The sequence below is a fragment of the Coccidioides posadasii genome, chromosome 4 (genome assembly GCF_018416015.2).
Source record: "Coccidioides posadasii str. Silveira chromosome 4, complete sequence".
NCBI classification, from domain to species: domain Eukaryota; kingdom Fungi; phylum Ascomycota; class Eurotiomycetes; order Onygenales; family Onygenaceae; genus Coccidioides; species Coccidioides posadasii.
In genome coordinates this window covers 2154791-2171790 of record NC_089410.1, presented here as the reverse complement: position 1 = coordinate 2171790, position 17000 = coordinate 2154791, and the positions used below count along the sequence as shown (strand labels likewise).

The window sequence follows — 17000 nt, the reverse complement described above, 5'->3', positions numbered from 1 at the left end:
TGACAATCATGCTGTGAGGGTCCTCGCGGACATAGATATTTTATGTCCTATTGACCTAGCGGATTGCCTTAAACGTACACCGAATTAGGCCCCAGTCCCAGCCTTGAATGTGCAGCAAGTTAGGTCCTCGTCCTCCAAGCACTCACAAAGTAGCCCCCCCCCCCCCCCCCCCCCAAAAAAAAACCTCCGTAACCAAGGTCTAATCAAGCCTAAACATCGAGTACTTGAATGTAGAGCTTGTTCGCATCCATATGTAAATTACTCAGAACCGAGATCTTGGTGCTTGCAGTTTGCCACACAAAACAGAGCGTAATCATCGGCTACAAAAAGCAGCCAACCGACGAGGGCAGCAGAAGCAAGCTTGTATGTGCTTTAATGATGTGATTCCCCCTGAAAGCGAATAACTGGGTGTCTGCGGCCCCAAAGGTATTAACTAACCAGAGGGAGATTCTTAGGTAATCTACTTTTGGGAGTGCCCAGCGGACGCCAAATGGGCTGGCCACTCTCGAGGCCAGAACCCCCACCATAGCTTCGCCGCGCCCGCCAGTCACGACTCACCGGCCAGCGTATCCAGGCAGTTTTTCCCACCCAATTCGACGACGACCCACGACGCTTAGTTACCCCTCGTTTCAGCCAACAAACATTGCGACATCTCCCCAACTTTTCCTTTCATTTCTCCGGGACTTATTCTCATCTGCTCATCTCCTTGCCGCCTGTCATCCGGTCCATACGCTTCAAAAGACTTATACATATATCCATAGAGCTTAATAAAAAGGCTCGCTTTTGATCCTTGGTACGCGTCTCGAGATATTACGTGATCTCTCCCCGCATGTTCACCGACACCTGTACAAGCGTGCAAGTCAAGCAAAACATTGAAGTTGGCAGCTGACAACACTCTTTGTTCTTGACAGGCTATTTTACCATGGCTGACCACGAGCATGACGATGACTTGAACCCAACCAAGACCGAGGGCTTTAAAGTTGGCGAGAAGAAGACAGTGGAAGAATATCAGAAGCTTGGTACGTCGGACCAGTACTTCCCCTTGCTTTGGGACGCAATGTCTACATTTTTTGCTGGAGATCAGCAGGGAATTTATATTTCTCCCGTTCGATTTTTTTTCTTTCACATCATTGCGGAGTGTCCTTGGCGCAATGGACGGGAATAATATGTGGTTTGGGACCATCACTGTACACTGGCTTCGGCTACGTAGAACCACTCCACCTACCCCAATCAACCACTCATATACACCCTCCCGGTATCTAAGAAAACAATCAAATCCCAAAACCCACCATGCTAACCCACAATTCACTCCATCCAGACGCAAACGATGAATCTCTCAACCGCTGGAAAGCCTCCCTTGGACTGGGCAGCGGCACCGCCATCTCCGACCCCAACGACCCCCGCAAATGCATCATCAAATCTCTCGCTTTGGAGGTCGACGGCAGACCAGATATCACAGTCGACCTCTCCGCACCTGGGTCAGTGGAGAAGCTAAAGGACAAGCCATTCACCATCAAGGAAGGCTGCAAATTCCGAATGAAGGCGACGTTCGTTGTTCAGCATGAAGTGCTGAGCGGATTGAAGTATGTCCAGGTGGTTAAGAGAAAGGGCGTGAGAGTGAGCAAGGACCAAGAGATGCTTGTAAGTTCGGTTTTCGTCATCCCTTCGACGAGCAGCCCTTTTTTTCCCTTTTTTTTTTTTTTGCCGTCGAAAATGCGTCTAGGTTAAAAGTGTATCTGACGATATACCCCAGGGGAGTTACGCTCCAAACACCACAGACAAGCCGGTCTATGAGAAGAAGTGTAAGTCCCTGAAGCCGTGTTCGTTTAAATACTCGGTTTAACCGATACTCGCAGTCAACGAGGAACAAGCACCGTCGGGCATGCTTGCTCGGGGTCATTATACCGCCCTTTCCAGATTCGTGGATGACGACGACACCACCCATTTGCAGTTCGAGTGGTCTTTCGATTTCGCCAAGGATTGGTAATTTTTGGTCGAGTAGCAATTTGGCGTTCATGCAGTTGAAATATCATAGCGAACACGCGTCCTCTTTGTTTCTCCGAACATTGGGATCCTTTGCCATACCCTGATATTCTTTTGTTCTTTCATTTAAATCCAAAGCTCCATCTGCGTCGATCCTCATTCTTGAAACCGGTCTTTTACAGACAACTGGTGTATGCTCCCGTCTACCATCAGAAATATCGTGTTTGCTTTTTGTTACCAGAGACGAAGGGATCTATCCGATAACCAAAAGGAAGGAAAACGGAAGAGAATTAAAAAAAGAAAAGAAAAAAAAAAAAGGAGAAAACCTGTTCATGCTCATAGGTATCTTTGCACACATAACAAGAATCAAGGGTATCATAAAAAGTATTCAATTACAGGGCTCTGGCCATTCTTTCCCTGCTGAGCGTGTTGATCGCCACGATGAATGTCGTTGTTTTCCGGCGCCGCATCGAAGATGTTAAAATAACGCTCGCCCGTGTCGCTGACTTCCAAGACGCTGGCCAAGTTCCCGCACCGGTAACAGTAATTCGGGGCGCTCCAGACGGTGCTCAGCCGGTCATCATAAAGGATCTGGTATCCCTCCTGACACAGCTGATGCGCTCGTAATATGTGGGACATATTATTGATCTCAAGAAATTTCTTCACCACCTGCGCACCAAAGGTGTATCCCGCACCACGCGGGGATAAAGAGAACTCATCGCGTTCCGTATCCGGGTCGGACCAGACGAGATCTGCCATGGGTCCTTCGTGAGGGATCTCTCGAAACCGATCGATGATTTTGATCTGATCTATGGAGTGGATGGACGGGGAGAGGCCGCCGTGCACGCAGAAGATCTGGTCGTTGATCACTACGCTGAGAGTAAGGAAGTCGAACATGTCGGTGAAGTAGTGCCAGACGTTGGCATTGCCGTATTTGCGGGCACATTCGGTATAGAAGCCATATGATTGGGTGACGCCGCGGGATTCATGGTTGCCGCGGATAAGATGGACGCGCTGGGGATAGCGCAGTTTGAGGCAGACGAGGAGGGAGATTGTTTCGACGCTGAAGAGGCCGCGGTCGACGTAGTCTCCTATAAATGAAGTAAAAGGGTGAACATCAGTTCAAATCCAATTGGGAGAGGAAAGGGGGTGTCTTCGTACCGAGAAATAGGTAATTGGTATTAGGACAGAAGCCGCCAATCTTGAAAATCTCAATCAGGTCGTAGAACTGACCATGGATGTCACCGACCACGGTGACCGGAGCAGCGATGTGCACCACATTGCTCTCCCGCATTAATAGCTCTTTCGCTTTGGCGCATATTGCCTCGACTACGGAGTCGGCGAGCAATTCCTTTTTATACAGTCTTTCGATGCATTCATCTAAGTCGATGCTCGCTGCAGGAAAGAAACTCGAAATTAGCCTCAACCTCCCGGCGCCAGAGACGGGGAGCAACTAACCCGGTAGTCCAGGCATGACTGCAATGCAATGAGAAAATAATTAGGGAGAAAAAAAGATTGATCGTGATCTTCTCAAACAATAAGGATAGCCTGCAAAAACCCGAAAAGAATAGTACTCCTAAAGAAAACAGGAGGGGAACCAATGAGGGAGATCAGTCGCATCGTTGATGTTCATCACGTTGAACGGGGTGGAAAAGAAAAGGAACAGATCTAGAGTGCAAAGAACATGTTCACATCTACTTCAGCAGCTGGGCATGGTACACACATCAACATGAAATATCTGACAAGGCAATGCGGCTGCGAACCAAACCTTTTGAGAACCATCGGCCCGTGTAAGAGGAGCTTTCCACGAAGTCCATGCCCGACCTGATGACTAACAAGGTGCGATGCTTGGCTTGCCAAGGGTTCCAGACTAGGCCTAATTTGGCGGTGGTCCAACAGCCCCATGGAGTTCAACAAGGAACCTAAATGCTTGCTCCAAGGATGGGATTTGCAAAGTGGATGGCAATATTTTCTTGTTATTTGAGGGTAGCACAAGATCGCTTGGGATCAAATTTTATAGTGTACTCTGTACATTCAATGAGTTTTCAATGCATCCCCAAAGATGCTCACACCAAAAGTTTATCATGCAGCACAGGCGGCTGAGAAACACGCACAAATCTAATGCCTACAGAGAAGGTGTTGAGGTTGCTGTACAGGGTAGCAACCAAAGAAAATGTCGCAACTGTGGCTTTCATGCTTATTCTTAACACAAGAGATGGCTTCATGAGTGCCAGTCTCCTGAGGAGCGCATGATCGCCAATGAATTGCTAAAAGGACATAGTCGATCCACCTCCTCTCATCTTCCAGAGTATCTCTCTAAAGCCGGATCGCGGCGGAGGCCCTGTACCAGCCTCAATCCCGATCACCCGGAAGGTGGAAGAAAGGCTGTTTCCAGGGTAGATAACCAACTGCTAGACGAACCCCCTAAGCTCGCGCGTGAGACACCAGTTGCATTCACTTTTTCTACAACCACGCGAAGTACTATGTTGGCGGGCCCCCTCCCTTAGATAGGAGTTTTTGAGCTCCAGCATGGATTCTTCTAGACTTTTTTTCAAAGAATAGTGGAGTGAACAAACATGCATGTTTTATTTGGCTGATGAGCCTGCTATGTGTGTTTGTAAAGCCGCTGTTTTGGATGGTTGAGTTGGCTAAATGGACGAAGCACATGGGAGCTTTGTGATTCTGGGGTGTTCTGCTCGAACATTGTTTTCTTCGATAGATGAAATGACCTAGCATTGGACGAGTTACCATGATGCAGTTGCTTGGTTTCTAGGTCATCGTCCTGCGTAGGCGGGTGTGGTCGACACGGTGACATTGAACGAGAACCCTCGCCCAGGAAGTGATCCAAGGCGGCGGCCAGAGCTTGTGGCTAACTAGTTACGCAAATCAGGGCATAGCGGCAAGAATAGTTAGAGTGAAATCACTGTGATTGCTGTGTAAACAAGGCATGCTCAACAAACTGTCACAGTAACAGAAATAATCATCATCTCGATGTTTTGAATGCTTCCTGGGCCAATCAGCGCAGGACCATCGCGCCACCTTGTTCTGATCCTTTCCCAATAGCGTTAGACCGAAAGATAGCCACACGTGACAGAAGCTCTTCCAAAGGGGATTTTGCGTCCATGGGAACCATCCACCTTGACAGCATCACCTTCTCTCCTCCTCTTCCTCACCTCAACCTCACCTCCTCAGCTCCATTCTTGCATTCTTTTGTCGGCCTTTATCTTCAGGAAAGATAAAATAACACAATTTTTTTTTTCGGCTAATCTCCTTTTTTTTTTCGGGCTTGATCATTGTTTGTTGTGCAGCATCCAGAACTTGAGGTTCTGCTCCGTATATATAGCAGTTTTGCAACGCACAGGCGGCTTCAGTCCTTTAGACACCTGCCGTAGTTTTGTGCTTGGGTTGCCCTGGCGAGTGCAACAACAACATCATCATCATCTGGATACCATATCTGACCAAATATTTTTTTGGATACTACAGAGTACATACCATCTATTTGCCTGTCCAAATCTGAGGGAAAAAAAAAAAAAAAAAAGGAAAAAAACAAGAAGAAAAAAAACTGGTTTCCATTTATTTGCATGATTTTGTCCCCGCTACCGGGTTGACTTCTGATGGTTGCGAGATAGTCGCTGCGATTGTTCCTCCCACTTCTGAGAAGCACATGATGCCAGCTTGTTAAGCCATCTCACTCCCCTCCTCATCCCTCTTTCTCTCACTTTCTATCCATCCCGGCCAACAAGTTGGGTTCATCTTCGAAGCCGGAAACGATGCCCAATCTAGCAGTGCCTGACGGAGGCTTGGATCCTCATCCACAGCCAGCTTCGACCTCCAAGGCACCGCCGCGAGGGCATAAAAATCATGGGAAACGGCAAAGGAAACACCAGCACTCCCATCCGCCGGGCCCTCCCGATGCAACAGGTCAGGGTCCTCCAGCCCATGTATGTTATAACTGTGGATCTCCCGACCATTTCATCCAGCACTGTCCCGAGAGGCGCCAGGATGGCTATTCGTAAGTCTGAACCATTTTGAGCCATGTGTCCTCGAAAGAAGGCAACTGATTGCGCTACCTTTAGCGGTTCTCATCGACATCCACATCCTCCAAAACGACAGAAAACGTCAGGATCACTGGAGTCGCATTACCGCGGGAGTTCGTCCTCTCACAAGCAACGCTCTCGTCCTCAACGGGGCTTCACCCATCCGCCTCCTCCCGACTATCAGCAGATGCCCAATCAGGGCTTATATGAACCGCCTCCTGGGCCTTATCCTCCCCAACATCATGATCCTTGGCACCCGCCCCCTTCTCAGCCTTATGGGTATCCTTATGGACCCCACGAGCCGCCTTATCCTTCAAGTTCCTATGGCCCATCATACCCCAGCCCACGAGGCGCTCACGGGCCTATGCACGGACAACAAGATTATTTTCCCCCACCGTACGCCCGCCACTCTGGAGAAAGGGATCACCCTCCTTATCAGTCGGAGCGTCGACCGCCCCCGCCCAGGGAATCACGTCGTGGGCATGCTCGGGAATACTGGAGTCGTTACGACAATATTCGCCCAATCGCACCTACCGTCGAGCCCTGGATGGAAGATCTAGATATGGTGGAAATCCCAGAGCCCAGGCAAGATCCGAATCAGATTGGTAAGCTCGACATCATTACTTTCTTCATTCAATGCTCATTGTACGCCCAGTATGGAGGCCTCCCCAACCCGTTGCCCGACCTCTCCCGTCAACGTTAACGGACCGTGATGAGATTACAATGCCCCCGCCACTAGCATCCTTGCCCCGTGGGATGTCTATATCGAAATATATTCTCGACAAGAAAGCCGATGAGTTTACTTGTAACATCAGGGATACTGAAGATTGGCCTTTTATTATGGATGATCCAATTTTTATGGAAATCCCCGCGGATGGAAAGTTAATTTCGATCAAAGAACTCCTTGCCATTCAAAGCAAGGTCTACGAGACTCACCGGGTCGAACGCCCATCCACACCTGAACCAAAAGAAGATGAGAGCGAAGAGATCAACGAAGAAGACAACGGCCAAGTCGATGAAGAGGAAGCACATGACGATGATTCGTATGCAAGTGGCTCTGACAGACGTTACGATGATGACTCTAGATCGTACGCCTCCTCCGAAGTGCAGGATGAGCCCGCTTCACCCGTTTCTGGCAAAGCTATTGAGCTTAATGTCCATGAGCAGCTGCGAGATGAAGATGACAGCGAACATTCAGAAGAAAAGTAAGTTTGGACCTTTGGTCAATGCTCCCCTTCTTCTAGGGATTGTGACCGTGATTTATTTATTTTTTCTAAAGGTTTCATAGTGATACCCGAGAAAAGTCCAATGGCCGACCATGGCCTCGAGGCCGCAATAATTATGACCACGTAAGACATAACGATCCGGGACGCGATAGTGAATTTTCTAGTAGAAAACAACAGGCGTCCAACCGTCGTGTGAACAACAATAAACCCCAACCATGGTGGCGCCCAAGACCGCAGCATCAACACCAGCTTCCACCGCCACCTCCACCGCCAAATGACGAGCTACCTCCATCGAAAAAAGTGTCAATGGAGAGTAAAAGCCAAATTCTTAGCGGCCACTCTACTTCCACTGGTCATGACAACGACGAAAACGGCCAACGGCAAGGCACCAATATCAACAAAATCAAATCGGAGGCACGTCATGAGCACCGAGAGCCTCGAGGCCATGCACACGCCCATCGTAACAGCCATAAGCGGGTCAAAGCCGAAGATCCTGACAGCGACGGCAACGAGCCTCGTCGCCAAGTTGACGACGTTACGCCGAGAATGAAACGACGCCAGCCCCAGGTGGCTGATGCCTACAGGTAGCTTCCTATTTCCCCCGTACTGCCGCTTGCCTCTTACTGATTTAAAGCAGCCGTCGATGGTGAGCCGGCAAGACGTACGTAAACGACGACAGCCCATTTACTTTTTCTTTCTCCTTTTTCCTTCGATAACCCATACCCTTGAATATATTTAATATAAGCTTGTCCTAGTTAGGGCTACGGCTTATTCAACTCTCCTTCGCGAGGTCCTCTGAGGGTTCGTTTGATCGGCAAGAGATCATATATATCCAAAATGTCACTTTTGGATCAATGTCTCTGCTCCAAGTGGCCACGCTATTCGATGCCGTGTGGAGCCAACCGCGCTGTCACAGGTCTCCACAAAGCCAAAGGCGTCTCCGTGCGAGAAACCGGGGCGAGAAGATGTTTTTCCTTTCAATTACCATTCGGATGGGTTAAAAAAGAAACATTTCATCTCTATTACAAGAGCATTTTTAATTCGGAGTCTGTGATTACTCTTGCACTTTACCAAGTGCTGGTCATTTTTCCATATTATGGAGGCATTTCTATATCCATGCTTTCAGTTTCCTTCTGGAGCGTCTATGACTGTATCATCTATGAGAGCCCTTGTCTGTGCACAGAACAGAGTGTACCTTTACGAGGCTCTCCCAAAGTAAAAGGTGATATCTCTCAGGTAAGCGAATCTCATTGTAGATAAGAGAGATATTGGATCCATCAACCTCATTAACCACTCCTGCACAAAACGGCGGGGCCTCAGCGGAGGCAGCGGGTTTGGCCTCTGACCCTATGTGATACAAAGGAAATATGCATCAGGTAAAAAGACAAGGTGCAGTCAAGAGCTTTCAAGCCCTAGCCGGCTTCGCTTGGATTCTCTGCGCGACGTCCTGCGTTGAGAATTATTCATGGAGAGCCCGCTTTGCCCGTTCTGTGTGGCGCAGTGCGGGCTAACTTGCTGAATGCGAATGCAATGCAAGCAGATAGAGGATGTGTGTGTAAGGCCTTGTTACCCTTCTGCCGTTGGAAGAAATTTTGAGCCTCTCTGCTAGGGGGTTATTGATCCCTGGAACCGGATAAAACCGTAAAGCATGCATTAAGCATACTGGCCCTACAGATGAATAATGTCTCACCTGGGGCAAACCCTGTGGTTGCATGATCTGACTGAGGCTAAAAGTTGAAGAACGAGAGATATTTCGCTGCTTATGAATATTTCCTCGTTTTTGAAAGCGTGTGTGAAGCAGTGGTGCGCTCGCGACGTTCTCAGGAGCCTTACCCTTCTCTTCTTTTTTTTTTTTTTTTTTTTTTTGCTAGATGGGAGAGGAGGTTGCAACGCTCCGTGCTGACCTCCTCACTATTTAATACGACGGTCAAAGCTATGCAGTGACTGGATGGTAGGTTGCTAGAGAGATAAAGGCAAAGTTAAAAAAGCTTAGAGGTAGAATCGGATTTTGTTTTCACGAAATTGGATACTTATTCCACTTGCTACGCTCCAGCTCTCAAGCCCATTTGACTCGCATGCAGGGGGTAAGTTCTGCTCTGCCCAAATACACCTCTATTGTCCGTAGTTAGATCTCGATCTCCGATGGAGGTGGCCCGCGTCGATGATCTAAGGTTGATGACACGAACGGGGTTCATGCGTCGCAAACATAAAAGGAGCTGATTGGGTTAAACTCTACGATCAGAAACATTCATCCTCGAGAGCGCCCGCACGGAGTTGAAACGAAAAAATATCTTGATCTCGACGGGGGGTGGGAGAAAATACGGGTGCTGCGGATCAGCAGGTCAGTCAACCATTCGATCAAGGCTGAATAGCTCGACAGCCAGCGCTGCTTTGATGGAAAACCTTCTCCATCTCATAAACCAACTGACTCCATGGGGATTCAAGAAGTTACACAGACCGACATGGTCTGATGCGGATCGATGAACCACGAAACGCTGGCTCCCGTTCAATAAATTTTTCTTGGTCAATAACCGTTCTCAACCATCAAAAGAAATACATGATTGACAGGGCCCGAGAGAAATATTCTCGTTTGTCCGGCTGCACAAATGTCGGGGCTTATCTTAGCCTCGTGTTCAGCCTATTTTAAGCCTCGTTTCGCGTGCGCGTGCAAATCGGATTCCTTGCTAGTGTCCTTCTCGGCCATGTCTGTCTCCGGCTAGTACAAAAGTTATCAGGGGAGGAAAGGGGGAGGATGTCCAGCAGAAAATATTAAGCCTCGACGAGGAATGCCGCCGTTTTCGATCTCGTCGTCCGTTCCTATTCATCGATATCGGTCCGGAAACTTCATGGCTGTCAACTCGTCGAGTGTTTATCGTCTAAAATTTGAAGCTGCCTGAGTATCGAGATCCTGTCGCGATCCTCTCCCGACAGAGAGGTGAAGTAAGTTCCCTTTTCCCCACCTCTCTGAGTTAAAATAGCATGACAAACGGCGTAATATGGAGACGTGGGATGGTTAATTATGCATAGAGGTTTTTTTTTCTTAAAAAAAAAAAAAAAAGAAAAAAGAAAATTGTAGGACATACCAGTCGAGCACTGCAGAAGAGACACTCTGGACCAGAGACAATGCCACGATTCTTCCCGGCCAGAACCTGCCTTATTCTCCTAGTTCTCTTTGCCCTTGCTCACGGAGGCCCCGTTGGAGCTCCCGCTGGAGGCTCACCTGGAAATGGCCCTCTCGGCTCCTCTCCAGGCGGACCGCAAGGCCCAGTCCCCGTTGGCGCTGGCGGAGATTCCGACGGAGCCAAACCTGCTGCCAACCCCTTTCAGAACCTCTATCGAGGCGTGAATACCACTCTAGCTATCCTCAGTGCTGTGTTGATGACAATGACATACGCTGTGTTGATTGGACCCGGCACGAGGCTGTCAAGCACCAGTAAGATTCCACTGGGCGCCATCAGAACGAATATTGGCAATCTTCTCTCTCGTACCTGGCCTGATATGAGCACGTCTTCGGATACGACCGCCACGGGGAAGTCTGTTAAGTCGACGGACGGGGACTCTATCAGGCTGTTCTACGTCGGCAAGCTAGATAACGACGGCGGTGATGGAAGGACAGCTAGAGGAATAGAAGATTGCGAGGGCCTTCCCAAGACGAGGATCCAGACTCCGCCAATGTGGCTGACTGCCGGCTCGTCGCTAACGAAAAGCATTGTACAAGTAGCCATTTGGGAATGGGTCTGCTTGTGGATGGTCCTGGCCATGATTATCGCAACGCTGATGTATAACGGTTTCCTCACGAAACAGAAAACTCCGGATGCCTATCCCCGACTTGTCGTTGCGATTATCTACTTTACTGCCTTTGGCATTCATGCCTGGTATGTCTGGAAGACGTGCAGAAGCTTCTTCACGCTCCTGGGCGCCGGCGCGACCTGGAGTTTGCTGAATAAGGCTTCTTTTGCTTCGGTTGACCTCGGCCAGCTTAAAGCAGGGATTTCGGGAGGCACACCGCCTGTTTTCAGGAAGATCGGGAAACCTGACACTAGCCCTAACTTTCCTCCATATGAAAACTGTCGTTTGAAGGAGACCAGAGCTTTGAAAAGTGCCGATCCTACCGAGACCTCTGCGACTCCCGCTGAGGAAGACGAGGGCGCTGTGAATACCGTGACACGCTGGCAGAAGCAAGAAATTTCGTCTACCGTGCAAGCAGCTAGCGTCGCTCTAGAGAGAGTGATTACGAACGTCGTGTCAATCGTGGGTATCACCATCACGACTGGATTTGCGACATGGACAACGATTTCCGACGGCGGGGACAGTACTACACAGCTCGGTTCGCTGGCTCTCCTTGCTTCTCTCACAATCGGGTCTGGAGCGATGTTCAGCAGTGCCATCGAACTCAGCGTTATGGAAACATCCTTCCGAAATGTCCTCTTCTACAAGGAGGTCCTGATTAACAGGCAGGCTACAGCACACGTACAGAAACGAGCTAAAAAGAAGGATGTTGTTGGGTTCACGCATAATACGGTGGATATGAAAACGGTCGGAGTCCTAGAACTGGCTCGTTTCACGAAGCTATGGGCTTTGATCATATTTGGTCCTGCATACGCACTATTACCTAGTGAACAGGACCACTTCAGACAGTCTGTTGGCGCGGATTTCGAAGTTTGCAGCACCGTGAGGGACAAGCAGGTGTTGCTAACGACAGCAGCCACTACTGAACGCCAGGCACACACTGATGACGGTAATTTCGAGTCAATTAACGTCTGTTTTCTTGCGAACAGGGACTGGAGATCCCCCGGGAGTGCAACTTCATTGGAAACCACGGAACCCCACGTCCTCAGCAAGACGGTATAGGCGTGCCTCGTCCTTGGTTTCCTTCAAAAAAAAAAAGTCCCATGATGCGTATCCATACAGTATCCTCCTATAAATCCGCTTTCCGCTCCCCGTTCACGAGTTCCGTCTGTGAGCCGGTTTTCAAGAACAAAACGCTCATGCTAAGTCCATGCTTCGGCCACTCACGACGATACGACTGATATCGAAACGCGCCTTTTGGTTCCATGTCTGTCGAAGGATGGCGATCAACAATCGTTGATCCCCCGCTTTCCGTAATTTTTTGGTGGTTCACCCCATTGCGTTCAAGCTCACACACAGCCAATGTTGACAGCTTGAAAGATGTCCCTGGCGGAACCTCTTTGCCCAAAGCCAAGGCCAGCTCTTGTCGATCACTCTCCGTCATCTCGTGTCTTACAATCGAGTCGTTTAAAAGATCCTCACGCCCCGCCTGAATAAACACATCCCGGATGTGTGGTTCCATTTCGTCATCCCAATGAAACTGGGTGTACCGATCACCTATTCCCGGGCCTATATATGCAGAAATATCATTCCTGTCCGCTCCACATGCGACCATCGCATTGACCGTATTTGAAACCACTCCTCTGACCAGCGGTTTCCAACCAGCATGCGCGAGGCCAATCACTCCCGATTCCGGCGCATATAGGAATATCGACGGGCAATCCGCGCCCTGCACTCCAAGCACAAACTGAGGCGACCTGGTAACTACCCCATCATAAGTCACCGCCTTCGGTTCGCTACTACTAGAACTCCTCTCGACGGGCATAATTCCTCCCGTACGCTTGTTGGAAATCCATTCAAAGTCTTCCGCTAAGATGGCGTGTCCAGAATGGGGCCAGCCTCCATTCGGCCACGTTAAGCGCCGAGAGTCAAATCCGAGCTGGGTCGCAAGACATTTCAAATTTTGCGCAAAATAATCCGAGTGGTCGCCGCCATCGCCTGTAGTTGGCGGTGGGCGAAAGGAAAAGCTGTGGTTTGCTTCAAGCGATGTTCCCTTACCCGTAAAGGCAGCGCAAATTCGACGGTGAGAGTCAAGCCCGGAGGCGTGGTATATTGGAGAAATCATGGGTATCGATGTAGCTCTCATTTGGCCTTTCTGGCATGTATAAAGGTTTAAGAAGAAAATAGGGTCGAGTTCGTATAAACGTTGCGGGGTAAAGTTGCCCTTCTTTTGCTTTGGCATTTGCGTTGGCTAGTTAAATGCGCAGATCAGTGGTTAGGGAGTTTGGTTCGCCATTTCAGTCGCTTTCACGCCCCTTAAGGCATCCCTGCAGCAATCCCCTGTTCCTGAAGCGTGCGGAAGCAGCGTGATGCATCATGGGCGGCAAAAAGTTCAAGGATGCGACCAACACAGACGTTAGAAGTTCTGAGTCCATACCGGAAAAATGAGCTTTTCGGGCAACCGTCGGAAAACGTTTATCCGACGCGACCCGTTGAGCCACGGATCGCAAGCTTGAAACCGTAGATCCACCATATATTTACAATGCACGTATAAAGGGTCCGAAACGTATAGAATTCGGAACGTATGATGCACCAATTGAGGGTTTTGAACCCGATTCGGAAGCTTTTTAATTGCTAGAAATTAACTACTAAGTGTTTACAGAACCACCCGCACAACCCGAATCGTAATGAATTTTTTTTTTTTTTAAATTTCAGGAGCCTCCTCACCGGTCGGAGTCTCTGGTTCGGGGACAGGGCGTAAAGCGAGCGCAGAAGAATCGTCAGGGCGAGCCCATTCGGGCCGCTTGATCGTACTTTCGAGCAAATCGGCTCCGCTGCCTCCAGTTGGAGACAGGCCCGACGCAGATAGGTTCGGCTGCGACTGAACGAAGGGAGAAGGCGTGATCGGAGTGGGGGAGGGGGGGGAGGAGCGGACGCAGCAGAGGGCAGGGCAGCAGCAAATCGGCCTATCTTGGCTGCTGATTCGCAAATGGTTTCTTCTGCCTTTCGCTTTTTCTGTCATCAAATATCAAAGTCAGTTCAATTCATCCCGACATTGCATCAAGTATACTGACCGCAGAAGGTAAACAATTGGACTTTAAGTCCCGGCGGATGTCGGCCAAGGTCCTTTCAATATTCTATATATATAACTGCATTAGCATGAGTTGAATGTATGATCTCCAATCAGTTCAACCTACCTTGACAGAGCGGAATGTGTGCTCCGCAAGCTCTTTTTGTTCGGCTTGGATAGACACAAGCTTTTCCAACGCTGCCAAAGTGGCAGCACCAACTTCAGCGTTAAAAGGGGGGGGAGGGGGGGAGTTGTCAGTTTGGACCGACGGGGGTGCCATTTTGGCAAGCATTTCACTGAGACCAGCGGCCCGTTCCGCCATGCTGGTTTTCAGTTCTTCTCGGAGCGTCGCGTTCTTAAGCCTGAGAAAATCGTCATGGTCAGACAGCAATGCTGCCACTTCCTTCTGCATCTCTGAAGGGACAGGAGCACAGGCTTTTTTATCTCCTGCACAATTGGTGCAGGCCTTGGCGGTTCCTTGCTTGCGTGAACAAGGCTTGTCGATGTGCGCCGTATATACGAACGTTAAACAGCGACCACAGAGTGTATCGCCCATAGCGGGCTCTTCTTTGACAGCCGAGGGCTTTCGCCCTGGCTTCTTCTTTGCGGACATCGGGGAGTGCTCGTCCTGAGCTGCTGCTAATTTACGCGTTTGCGGAGCCATTTTTTGATATTTCTGCATATATTGTCCTTCAGTTTGCTGCAGTTCCTTATTTCATTCGAAATCCACCACTTACCTCGATATTGGAACAGGGGGGGAGGGGCGACGAGAAATATAATGAGCTTAAGAGAAGGAAAAAAAGAAAAGAAGAGAAGAAGAGAGAGATTTTGTGTGGGAAGAGATTATTATATCTAGCGTGTCCGCTTGATTGTTTTGGATTTCCTAATCGGGACGTGTCTATTTATACATTACTAAGTGCTAACTCATTTTGCTTAGAGCTCCTACGGCTGATTACGGCGAACGATAAAGAGATATATATTGAATATAGCGAAATTCGGCTCTTGCAAGCATTGATATAACAGAGCATTGCATTGAAGTCTAGATATCAAACCCCGAAATCTATTTTGAAGCACAAACTAACAGCCAATTTTGACCCGAGAAGGTACCTTTCATGTATTCAACTAGAATCTGCGTCTCTTTCGGGGTTTGCGACCAGTTGCGGCTGGCGCGGGTCTCTTTGAACAGGCAGGCCGATTTGTCGCAGTCTCAAAATAATCCTCCGTGATGTCCTGCAAAGGATTCCGATTCTCCTTGTCTGAATCGTCATTCTCTGGCTCCCGCGGGGCTTGCACTGCCTGAGCCGGACGTGAATCGGGTTCCCTGGGCGGCATACTAGATGTCAACTGGACCGCATCCAGAATTCCTGGCAAAGTCTCAACATGGACAGCCTTTGGCTTCCTTGGTCGGACCTTCCGTCGGGCGAAGTCGTCCGAATTGACATCTCTCAGTCCTGGTTTCTGTGTCAAGCAGTCCCAGAGCTTGAGTACAGAATCCCAGGTGTAGGTCAACGGGGTGGATGCGTCCCGTTTCGGACTGTTGTCATCAAGATATAGCTTCACGTATGCTGCTAAATTTGCATACACCTCTATTGCCATAACTGTCAGAGCAGAAATCATGGCAATTAAGATTTACCATTGACTTACGTTCAAAATACCATTTCCCTTGTGGAGCTGACTTCTCAAAATCGACACACGGCTTGACCCAGTAAAAGACTTCACAGAATTGGTCCCACTTGAACAATCGGGCAAAATAGCTGATCAGCTTTTGTCGATCGGTTATTTCATGGAGTCCGAAATCGGGATTCTCAGTCAAGCTGAGTTCAATACATTCCCTGACATGATCCTGCAAATGAGGTCAGTTTATACCATAACTAGGAGTTTAGGGACGTTGTTCCGACCTTCAAGCTACTCAAGGTCTTACATTTCCAACCTTTACAGAGGTCCGACATGCGCCTGGAAACTTCACAAAAATATGAGTCGTTCCCGGCTTCCCAGTCCTCAAGGCTCAGCACCTCCTGGACGGTATCCGGAATCGGGTCAGTATTTAATGTCGATATATAGGCCCATCGCACCCGATTTCGTATCTCGTGCTCCACCACTCGAACCCGCTTTTCAATCTCTGTATGATCAGAGAACGCTTCGGTTCGGGTACTTGTATTCGAACCGAACGATGCCCCTTGAGCCTTTGGCGTGCTGTGCAATTGGGGCCATGGGAACGTGCGAGCTGTCTTTTTTGGCGCTGGCGTGCTCTGTGTCTCCGACATTTTGGCTATCGGATTGCCGTGGTTCAGAGTGAAGTGAGGATGAACGAGAGTGAATGCTTGAATTTCGGAGGGGTTCGCTATCTATTATATAGTTGACTCGGAGCGCATTCAACTGCCCAAGTTGCTATTCGGATCCGTATCCATATTCCCCTACATTCTAAAATTCAACGCCACTAAGTGATTGATTTCTTTGAAATAGGCCGATCACCCAGGACGATGCAGATCATCGCTGACCTTGCATCCCTTAGGGCCAATTACAGGTCTAGGTGATCGGGATATTACAGTTGGTCTGCGGCACAGTTGGCACATTTTGCGGCTGCTCTAACATTCAACTTTGCTATAATACGTCCGATTCCCCAATCGAACAGCAATTTTCTTTCTAATTCCTACATACTTTGTCCCAAAGAAATTCCGCAGCAACCCTCACTGTTCCTGCAACTTGAAACTCAACCACTGCGGAAACCAGCGTATAAACCTCGAGCAAACATGCAACGTCCGAGGTACGTGAGGCGCATACAGGACTATATGTTTTGGAGAAGGCGACTTCATTTGCCATTCCCAGCCTCGCAGTTTCGAAGGCGCAGACAGCATGCCCATTTGTTGCGGGAATCGCAAGATTGCAATCGCGTTT

At 49.1% G+C, this 17000-nt stretch overlaps 5 protein-coding genes across 5 annotated transcripts; 3 read left to right on the top strand and 2 right to left on the bottom strand.

The window, feature by feature from the left end:
* Window positions 1-651: 651 nt before the first annotated feature.
* Window positions 652-2676, top strand: D8B26_007543 (uncharacterized protein). Its single transcript, XM_003067061.2, has 5 exons — window positions 652-793; window positions 912-1019; window positions 1319-1641; window positions 1754-1802; window positions 1857-2676. Exons 2-5 carry the CDS (start codon window positions 923-925, stop codon window positions 1985-1987), a joined length of 600 nt encoding a protein of 199 aa, XP_003067107.1. The 5' UTR covers window positions 652-793; window positions 912-922; the 3' UTR covers window positions 1988-2676.
* Window positions 2030-3457, bottom strand: PPG1 (Putative serine/threonine protein phosphatase; the record flags this gene model as incomplete). Its single annotated transcript, XM_003067060.2, has 4 exons — window positions 2030-2236; window positions 2380-3074; window positions 3145-3378; window positions 3442-3457. 4 exons carry the CDS (start codon window positions 3455-3457, stop codon window positions 2030-2032), a joined length of 1152 nt encoding a protein of 383 aa, XP_003067106.2.
* Window positions 3458-5128: 1671 nt separating this feature from the next.
* On the top strand, window positions 5129-8354 carry D8B26_007541 (uncharacterized protein). The gene is made up of 5 exons (XM_066125565.1): window positions 5129-5995; window positions 6060-6625; window positions 6676-7225; window positions 7309-7830; window positions 7884-8354. Exons 1-5 carry the CDS (start codon window positions 5754-5756, stop codon window positions 7894-7896), a joined length of 1893 nt encoding a protein of 630 aa, XP_065981649.1. The 5' UTR covers window positions 5129-5753; the 3' UTR covers window positions 7897-8354.
* Window positions 8355-10369: 2015 nt separating this feature from the next.
* On the top strand, window positions 10370-12097 carry D8B26_007540 (uncharacterized protein; the record flags this gene model as incomplete). Its single annotated transcript, XM_066125564.1, has 1 exon — window positions 10370-12097. One exon carries the CDS (start codon window positions 10370-10372, stop codon window positions 12095-12097), a length of 1728 nt encoding a protein of 575 aa, XP_065981648.1.
* Window positions 12098-12164: 67 nt separating this feature from the next.
* APL6_2 (AP-3 complex subunit beta) lies at window positions 12165-13277 on the bottom strand (the record flags this gene model as incomplete). Its single annotated transcript, XM_066125563.1, has 1 exon — window positions 12165-13277. The coding sequence occupies one exon, from the start codon at window positions 13275-13277 to the stop codon at window positions 12165-12167; it is 1113 nt and encodes a 370-aa protein (XP_065981647.1).
* Window positions 13278-17000: the final 3723 nt, after the last annotated feature.